Consider the following 10,467-nt stretch of genomic DNA (forward strand, 5'->3'; position numbering starts at 1 on the left):
CCTCCATTAAAGCCCATTGCAATTTCAGGCTGATATTTCCTCACAGCAACAGCCGCACACCTTTAGTTAAACTGCCAAAAAGGCCACATTATTAACCCGAAACTACACAAAAATTACACTTCAGATACTCAACTTCCTTGACATGCTTCACGTTTTGAAATTTCACAGATATCTGTTACTGTTCTTCCACAAAACGTTCACATGTAAGAGGTTCATCTCTCATTCAGAACAATGGAAACCTGTGATCTCTGCACACCTCGTTAGCTCAACTGTAAACACCTGTGTCATGGAACACGATGATGTCATCGCTCCACCTGACATGCTGCAGACTTCAGATAGAGGTTAAAGGTCCTGCCCTCAACAGCTCTACGTCAATGATGGGGTGCCATCATCATATGCCGAAGATCAAGAGAAGAGAGAGAGGGCAATCAAGAGAAGAGAGAGAGTAATGTAACCGCCTAATGCAGGGGTACTACAATTCAACGAGGTCCAGTTAGAGAAAAAACACATGCAGGTGCTCATTGGTTAGCCTCGGTTAGCCTGCCCTGGAACGATATTTAGTTTTAATCTTGATCCTGGTGGACTGATCATATTGGGCTCTGAGACTGCTTATTGTTTGTGACCTCAGTTCTGACTTGAGAGGGAATGTTTGGTCAAACACTTTGTGTTTTGTCTCAGAGTGGCGTTTTGGCACTTTTAATGAGCGCCACGGTCTCTGAACAAATGAGACACACTGGTTCTGTGCTCCCAGTGGGCAGGATGAACATGAATGAGTCCGTCCACTCAGGGTTAAAAGCTCTGTTCTCACTGTCCACTTTCCTCTTCTTGGAGAGCGCCGTGTGTAATTATTTGTCTCTTCCTGTCTGCCGCTAACACGCCTGTTCACTGCAGGCGGTTAAAATAGAATCGCCTCGTCAAAATTGAAATCCCCTATTAATGTATTGATTATAGGTCCGGGTCCGTATAGGTCGGCGTCTGGGTCCGGATCCGAAATGTAATGTATAACTACTATGAAAATGTTCAAAAAGTGCTGCTTAGGACTTGTCGGGGCCTCGTCTTCTCTCCTCTAACACTGACCCTGAGTCAGCTTTATGTAATGTCCACTCTCTTGCCATTACAACTCTATTACGTTCTCCCTTTATTGCCCATTCGGCACCTTGACCGCCACTGTGGCCGCCTGTAACTTAAAAACGGCTCACCATTTCTACTGGTTTTATCCTTCTTTCTCACGCTGCTGTGATTCTAGTTATATCTCACACAGGCTCCGCCCTCTACTGGACTCTATGGGTACTACTCTCAACCATGCTATGCGAGCATTCACATACTGAGTTGCATAAACGTAGCCGGCCAATCGGGGTGAGCCTACCTGAATGCGCACGGAGGCCCACAGTATATAAGGCGGCTACGCCTCCTGACTGTCATCCTTTTTCTCTTCAGCGAGCAGGACAAACAACTGACGGAAATAAACGTGAGAAGAGGAAAGAATAAGAAGGAAAAGGTGACCCACTCTGGGCCAACCTCTCCAGGCTTGGCTCCTGAGAGGGACAGGCTGAGACAGGGGGGATTTTCTGACAAAGTTATTCAGACTATCCAGGCAGCTAGAGCAGGATCCACCACAACCTGTTACAGCGGTGGTGTGAAGAAAGGAGTCTAGAGCCTCTATCGTGTACGCTGGGCTCTGTCCTACTTACAGATACTGCTGGACAGGGAGCTGGCTCATTCCACAGTTAAAGTGTATGCAGCAGCCATTTTGTCCTGTCATGAGGGATTTGGCGGCAGGTCAGCCTTCAGTCAGCCGCTGATGACGCGTTTTTTGCAGGAGGTCAGGAGACAGCGCCCAGTGGTGCATGCCTCCTCCCCGCAATGGGACCTGCCGTTGGTGCTCGAAGCTAGCGATGGGTATCGTTAAGGTTTTAACGGTACTACTACTTTTATCGATACCGCTTATCGATCCGGTCTTTTAACGGTACTTTTGGAGAAAAAAACAAGGCATACTAACTAAACAAATTGTGAATAAAACAAAAATTGCTTTTTATTTCAATTAAATACATATTATTTCCCATCAAAAGAAACAACAATGTTTTAACAAATCGTATTAAATAATCTAATAACAGAACTGTAAACAGAATAGCTGATCATTAACCCATGTTTGTATCATTGAGTTAACTCTGTGTGTTGCTGCTAGCATACATAACACCTGACGTGGAAACGTTACTCGTGGATGGAGCTACAGAGCTGCTAGAAAGACAGTGGAACCCGGTGCATTTCTCGTCTGGATGTGGAGCACTTTTGCTAAATGTTTAGACAAATTGTGTTACGAATGGGTGAAGCAGGTAGGACTCAAATGCAGAATAACGAAAAGCGAGCTTTATTAAATAAATTAAAGCTGTGGCAAAACAAGGCAGAATCCAAAATATCCAACACCAACGAGCAGCACAAGGAACACAGACCGTGGAATGACATGGAGGGGAAACAGACAGAAAGCAGACAGGCAGGAAACGGGGGTGAACACTTTACACAATAAAACAGGAAACCCAAAGACAAGAAAAACACCAACACAGACAAAACTACAAACGTGACATAACATGACAATCGTGACAGAACCCCCCCCTCAAGGGACGGATCCCAGACGTCCCAAAAAAAGGTCCAGCAGGGTGGGTGGAGGGGGACCGGAGGGAGGACACATAACTAGGGCCAAGAAAGGGTGGGTGGAGGGGGTCTGGAGGACGGGTCTCGGGCGGACGGCCCGGGGGAAAGGCAGAGACCAAGGAGGGGGTCTCGGGTGGATGGCCTGGGGGCAAGGCAAAGTTCAAAAAGGAGCGAAGGCCACAGCGGGCAAACTCAGGGGGCCGTGCATTAGGGCAAAAGCAGCGGCAGGAAGAGTCAGGGGGCCGGGCCCGAGGACGAAGACCGCGGCACTCAGGGGGCCGGGCTCGAGGGAGAAGACCGCGGCTCTCAGGGGGCCGGGCTCGAGGGCGAAGACCAGACAGCTCCGGAGGCCGGGCAGGACCCGGTGTCGGCCGAACAGGAACCGGAGCCAGTGGGACAGGCCTCGGCAGGATCCCCCACGGAAGAGGACCAGTAGTTGGCAGGACCCCCGGTGAGACAGGTGATGGTGGGGCCTCCAACGGAACAGGACAAGGGGTTGGCAGGACCCCCGGCAGAAGAGTTGTCGGCGGGACCTCCAACGGCACAGGACATAGGGTTGGCAGGACCCCCGGCAGAAGAGTAGTTGGCAGGACCCCCGGCAGGAGAGTAGTCGGCGGGACCTCCAACGGGACAGGACATAGGGTTGGCAGGACCCCCGGCAGGAGAGTAGTCGGCGGGACCTCCAACGGGACAGGACAAGGAGCTGGTAGGACCCCCGGCAGAAGAGCAGTCGGCAGGGCCTCCAACGGCACAGGACAAAGGGTTGGCAGGACCCCCGGCAGGAAAGCAGTCGGTGGGACCTCCAACGAGATGGGACAAGGAGCTGGCAGGACCCCCGGCAGGAGAGCAGACGGCGGGACCTCCAACGGGACGGGACAAAGGGTTGGCAGGACCCCCGGCAGGAGAGTAGTCGGCGGGGCCTCCAACGGCACAGGACATAGGATTGGCAGGACCCCCGGCAGGAGAGTAGACGGTGGGACTAGAGAGGGGACTAGAGAGGGGACTAGAGGAGGGACTAAAGGAGGGACTAGAGCAGGGACTAAAGGAGGGACTAGAGGAGGGACCTCGAGAGGGGACTGGAGAAGTGACTAGAGGAGGGACTAGAGATGGGACTAGGGAATTGACTAGAGGCGGGACTTGAGTAGGAACTAGAGATAGAACTCGAGGTGACTGGAGAGAGGACTCGAGAGGGAACTGGAGATGGGACTAGAGAAGGGACTAGAGAAGGGACTATGGCAGCTGGGACCAGGACTGGGGCCGGAACCATGGCTGCTGGGGCCGGAACCATGGCTGCTGGGACCGGCACTGGAGCCGGAGCCGCTGGAGTACGGGCTGGAATCCTGGCCTTGCATCTTCCAGAGACCTTTTGGAGGCTCCGTGGACCTCCAAAGGCCAGACGGGTTCCTGAGAAAAGGTCTGAGGTTGGAACTGGAGCTGCTGGAACCGGAACAGAGGCCTGGACCATGGCTGTGTGGGCCAGGTAATCGAGCAAGGAAACATAGCTCTGCGGGCCGGTACTGGTGCATGGATCCATGGCTGTGGAAACCGGAACTGAAGCCGGGATCATGGCTGTTGGAGCACGGGCTGGAATCCTGGCCCTGCGTCTCCTAGAGGCTCTTTGGAGACTCTGTGGACCTTCAACAGGACAGTAGTTGGATCCCAGGAAAGGGTTAGAAGCGTCCGACCAGTCCTCAGGACAACTTGTGAAAAGCTGTAACCACTCCGGCAACGAACTCCTCAACCAAGGCATTTCGGCCACCTCCATTCGTGCCCTCTCGAGAATAGCCTCTTTGTCCCTTCTAGAAGAAGTTCCTTTCCACTCGGCATGATAACATTGAAGGGAAAAGTCTAGATCGAACAGATCTAACACAAAATCTTCCATATCCGCTGGGTCCATTTTTGGTCGGTTCATTCTGTTACGAATGGGTGAAGCAGGTAGGACTCAAATGCAGAATAACGAAAAGCGAGCTTTATTAAATAAATTAAAGCTGTGGCAAAACAAGGCAGAATCCAAAATATCCAACACCAACGAGCAGCACAAGGAACACAGACCGTGGAATGACATGGAGGGGAAACAGACAGAAAGCAGACAGGCAGGAAACGGGGGTGAACACTTTACACAATAAAACAGGAAACCCAAAGACAAGAAAAACACCAACACAGACAAAACTACAAGCGTGACATAACATGACAATCGTGACAAATTGCTCGTGTTACCGCCCTTACATGCTAAACTCTTATTGACGAGGATTGTCCACATCGAGACAGGTAACGTTTAACCAGACCTCGGAGCGCTTAGTTCTCTCCACCATCTCCTCTGTGTGTGTGTGTGTGTGTGTGTGTGTGTGTGTGTGTGTGTGTGTGTGTGTGTGTGTGTGTGTGTGTGTGTGTGTGTGTGTGTGTGTGTGTGTGTGTGTGTGTGTGTGTGTGTGTGTGTGTGTGTGTGTGTGTGTGTGTGTGTGTGTGTGTGTGTGTGTGTGTGTGTGTGTGTGTGTGTGTGTGTGTGTGTGTGTGTGTGTGTGTGTGTGAGGAGGATACATGACAGGTACCTCTGTCCTGGGTAAGAAGTCTGGATCAGCTTCGATGCGGGCGATGATCTCACACAGGATGATGCCGTACGCAAACACATCCACCTGAGCACAGCACAGGAAGGCAGGTCAGGGCCAAACCACACTTCAAAGATCAAAAGATCAAAGATATAAAAAATAATCATAGACGCATTTTGCAGTCTTTTTGCGTATTAGAAACGGAGTTGGCGACACTAAAACTGCAATATAATGTTTGTGTAGCAATAATACATATGACATATATTTTGTACATGTCTCCAGTACTAATAAAAAGAGCGATAACGTCGGAGCTTAACGGTACCACGGTCTTTAATAATTCAGCCCCGGGGCACGTTTAATACCGGGGCTCGGTACCCATCCCTACTCGAGGCTCTGGTCACAGAACCATTTGAGCCTCTGGAGCTCTCCTCCCTAAAGGCACTGGCATGGAAGACAGCGTTGCTGCTTGCCTTGACTTCGGCCAAGAGAGTGTCCGAGCTGACCGCTCTGTCGGTGCACCCGAGTTGCCTTTTGATCCGGGGTGACCGTAGCAGGGCGACACTCAGACTGAACCCCTCCTTCGTTCCCAAGAACCTAAGGAGTTTGTTCAGGTCAATGGCTATACAGTTAGACGGCTTTAGTCTTCCACCCCATATTGGGGACAGGGAGGCTAAATTGCACCTCCGCTGCCCGGTGCGTGCGCTGGCATGTTATGTAGGGTGCACGGCTTCCATGAGGCGCACTGAACAGCTGTTTGTGTGCTTTGGGGATGGTGTGGTCGGTAAAGCTCTGTCCAAGAAACGCGTGACAGGATGGCTCTGCGAGTGCATTTCACATGCCTATGGACAGGCGGGGAGAGCCTTCCCCACGGGGGTCCGTGCATACTCTACACGTGGTACTGGTATGGCTGCGTCAACAGCCTTGTTCAACGGCGTGAGTGTGGAGGACATATGCACAGCGGGGTCTTGGTCTACGCCAGGCCCCTTCATATGGTTTTATCTCTTGGACATGTATGGCTCCTTCTCATCGTCTGTGCGTGCTGGGGCAACACATTACTGGTGGGGGGGGGGGGGGCTGTCTCCCTGGGACATAGTGCATTTATGTTTTCCCGTGCTCCTTAGGGACCCGGGAGGCGTGGTGCGCAGTAAGCCCCAGGCGGGGAGAGCCTTCCTCACTATTTTCCAAGCACACTCGACACGAGGTAAGCGTGTGTGAGTGTGGGGGACATGGTGCACTTGCGTTCTCCCCATGCTCTTTAGGGACCTGGGGGAACGTAGTGCGCAGTGTTACCCCCTAATCCCTCCAGGAGCGTATGCGCTGCGACGCGCTGCTCCTCCTGCGACCTCCTGCATCATAACCCACCAGGCGCGTTTCAAAACGTTGCGGAAGCGGAGCGTCATGTGTGCAGCCTCGCAGTTGTTGGATGAACGTTCCACTTCCTGCCTGCGCTGCGCCGCGTCAAAAATAGGATTCATCCTATATTTTTGAAATTCCTTGCGGCGATGAGCTTCTGCGACGCTTCGAGCCGCGGCGCAGCGGGTCTGGTGGAATAGCACCCATTGACTAGAGTGGCCGCGATCGCTAAAAACGCCGCAGCGCAGCGCAGACGCTCCTGGTGGGATTAGGGGGTTAGTCACTTGCGCTGGCACCTGCAGGGTGGAGCTATGGGCTTGTTCAGACCAATTAGGCTCTACCCAGCCAAGTAAGCTGTGGCCCCGACTTCTCTACGGTCACAACCGGATGGGAGGAAGTGAGGGTGCGGTGGCTGTTAACCAAAGGCCGGTCAGGGGCAGTGTGATGGGTCGATGTTGTTGGACGACAGGGCGTTTATCCATCAGGGCTCCACCCAATGTACCCATAGAGTCCAGTAGAGGGCGGAGCCTGTGTGAGATATAACCCTAGTATATAAGCACAGGCGGAGCACTCTACCTGGGGGCCCTGTCTTTCCTATGCCGCTCGCTGAAAAGGGTGTAGGATGACGGGAGGCGTAGCCGCCTTATATACTGTGGGCCTGCACACGCATTCAGGTAGGCTCGCCCCGATTGGCCGGCTACGTTTATGCAACTCAGTATGTGAACGCTCGCATAGCATGGTTGAGAGTAGTACCCATAGAGTCCAGTAGAGGGCTCAGCCTGTGCGTATATACTAGGGTTATAATACGTAACCCCCCGTTTCTCCCCACTGCTCTGTCACTCTCTTTCCGTTTACTTGCTGGGGCTGATTACCTCTGTACTGCAGTGAAACAACCTGGGTGGCTATTCAGCGCAAATGGCATTGTGTTGTGTTGCTCTAGGGTCAAAGCTAACTGGACAGGCTCTGGCCTCCACACTCTGGGGAAGAATAATAACAGAGGCTGCTTATGGGCCTCTCTGCTAAGGGGGACCAAAGTCTATCAGTAGTCCATTTTTAAGCTTTCATATTGACAGTCATCAAGCCCCTTGTTGTGAACTCACCTCTAAGTAAGAACAAATATTGTACACCATCAGATCTCAATGCTTTCCTTTAAACTAGGGCTGTCAACATTAACTATTCATCTGGAAACCTTAACACAATAACAACATAAATTAATCACATTACCAACATTGAGCAATACTTCCTTCCGTAATTCCAAGTCAGGCGTTCCATGTACCATGAATTTTATAGCAGTGAAAATGCTAAGAACAGCAGAGAAAAGAGACATTCACTGCACTGACCAGTGGACATCAGTTAGAACCATCATTACCTCGTTGTTTCAGCACACTTGGTCAATGACAAATGTCCAGCACTCGTTCTTTAAGTGTGGGGAAGATAGAGGAAAGGCATTTTGCTGAAGCATCTGCCCGTTTCCTGACTTTGCACAGGATTGTGAGATAGTGGACAGGGTCACCACTGTAGGAACATATAGCAAGTGGTGGAGGTAACCATAGATACGAAACCACTTAGCACAAGAATCTATTCCCTTTCCTGCATTAAGAAAAATAAAAAATAAAATCTTAACTCCTGTACCTCTTGATATGTCAGGAGGTCACATTGTATTGCGGCTAGGGCTGTCAGTCGATTAAAATATTGAATACCCAAACCTAACCCATTAATCGCATGATGTCCATAGTTAATTGCGATTAATAATTTTTTGTATCTATTCTAAATGTACCTTAGAGGAATATTTTTAAAGTTTGTAATACTCTTATATGAGTGGACAAATATGCTTTATGCAAATGTTTGTTTATTATCATTGGAACAATGACAAATATTCTCCTGAATATTCTCAACACAACAACCTGGAACCTCTCTCTCTCTCTTACACTCTCTCCCAACCCTGTGCACTTCTCTGCACTGAGCCAGTTGCTCAAACAGACAAGCCTGTTTACAGTTGTCGGTGAGATGCCGCTCCTCTGTCTTCATACCAGTCAAAGCAGAGACTGAAGTTCCCACTGTGGGTCAAAATAATGCGCTGTGATGTGCAGTCGACACGTTGGATGCAATCCGAATTATCTAACACAGCCCCTCGTCCTCCACAATGTTAAGCTGTAGCCCCCCATTTAGCTATTGCTGTTGTTATCCAGGCGTCTCCCCGGCAAACTTTCAAGCGTGGTCTGCCGCAAGCGAGCGGCAGGAGCGGGGCTGTCAGCATCAGCTGTGTGCATGGCTTGCTGTTTAAAACACCTTTATTTGTTTCCATATCTCTCACTAGAATCTCCCACCATCCAGCTAACAACAACAACAACGTCAAGCCTTTGGGCTCTAAAACTACGGGGCAGGCCGAGGACAAATACACATGCGTTAATCAAACGTTAAAATAATTGTGGCGTTAAAAAATGTTTGCGTTATTAACGCGTTAACTTGACAGCCCTAATTGTGGCAAATATTCTCTGAGAGAATCTGTTGTGAGAATGCTTGATGAAAAGAGGCTTATTGAGAGATCATCTGAATACAACCAGATCCAATCCAAGGCTTTGTGCAGGATTTAGTGGAGGACACATGTCCTTGCAGAAATCCATGTCCTCACAATGTTGGAAATGCTATTTCAACAATGTTGTCGATGGGCACTATATTTGTAACTTAGTTACAACAAGTAAAATATTTGTTTCAGGCTAATATACCGGTACTGATATTGTTTAATTAGGTTGTATCAAATAATAGGGCTATAATATTTGAGCTGGAAGATGCATCGTTACAATATACAGTCACATTGTGACGGTGCATTTCCTAAGTCACAATACAGAAGTATTCCTCTCATGTAGGGCTCCTTTAAAACAAAGGGTGAATTTAAAAGTGGATTGGACAGTGAAAGAGTGTTTTTAGCAGCATTGATATAAAAGCTGTGAAACCTCCTGGATAGATGGGACATCAGGGTGAAAAGAGGTGCTGCAGCACAGGCAGGATGAGACGAATAAAGTCACAGTAGAGACACTAAATACAAATATTAACCTCAAGATGCACGTAAAAGGACCCCTTTAAGCTAAGGGATCTTGTTATTTTTTGTTTTTGGGGATACTGTAGGCAGTAATACATATTGTAATTGTATTTTTGTGTTTTCTTCTCTTGTTTCAGGTTTTAATAATGCTGGGAACATTTCAAGAACAGTGAAGACCAGCAACTACAGGAGACAAACAGAAAGTGTGTTGTTCAGAAAGAGTTTGTGCTGTAACTTTTAATATTTTTATAAGCCCAGCTGATTTAGTGAGGGCTAAGGAACTGTCAGTATCTTTTTATGTACTCACCCCATATTCTAAACTGGATATGGGTCAGACTCTTTTTATACTCTGCTCTCGTTACTTTTTTGGGTCGCTCAGCCTTTTACACCGGGAGCCTCGTGAATAAATTATAAATGTCCCTGGTCCGCTTCAGAGTGCTTGTCGTTTGTCAATATCTGTTGGTCAATTGTGCTTTATCTTACATTTAACGTGAAAGCAAAACATACACAGTCACATTGTGGCCATGTTTAATGTGTCGTCACTGACTCCGTACATGTGTCGGATTCAGCAGACGGCAGCCTAATGCCAGACAGGTCCCAGCAAGGAGAGCGGAAAAGAAGGGCAGGGGGGGCGGGGGCTGACTCTGCAGGGAATGCGGCCCGAAATAGCAGTGGTCAGATGGGGCAGGAGTGACCAGCAGGCGGGGTCACAGGATCCGCTGGTGGAGACCGCAGACCCACGTCAGAGGGGTGTACACCGGACATATATTGTAGATGCAATATGGACAGAGGATATTACAAGCTGCCGCTTCAAAAACAATGCAAATTAAAAAAACACAAATGTGCCAAAACACATGTAAACACACCAAACATGGGCAG

The 10,467-nt window shown here is 49.4% G+C and overlaps 1 protein-coding gene across 1 annotated transcript in view; it reads left to right on the forward strand.

Moving 5' to 3' along the window:
- LOC117451962 (endonuclease V-like) overlaps positions 1-10,005 on the forward strand; it is a 180,580-nt gene extending 170,575 nt beyond the window's left edge. Inside the window, exon 12 of the mRNA XM_034090356.1 lies at positions 9,726-10,005. Coding sequence (XP_033946247.1) covers positions 9,726-9,761 — 36 coding nt within the window. The 3' untranslated portion in view covers positions 9,762-10,005. The remainder of the gene's footprint in view (positions 1-9,725) is intronic.
- Positions 10,006-10,467: the final 462 nt, after the last annotated feature.

The sequence above is a fragment of the Pseudochaenichthys georgianus genome, chromosome 1, assembly GCF_902827115.2.
Source record: "Pseudochaenichthys georgianus chromosome 1, fPseGeo1.2, whole genome shotgun sequence".
Taxonomy (NCBI): domain Eukaryota; kingdom Metazoa; phylum Chordata; class Actinopteri; order Perciformes; family Channichthyidae; genus Pseudochaenichthys; species Pseudochaenichthys georgianus.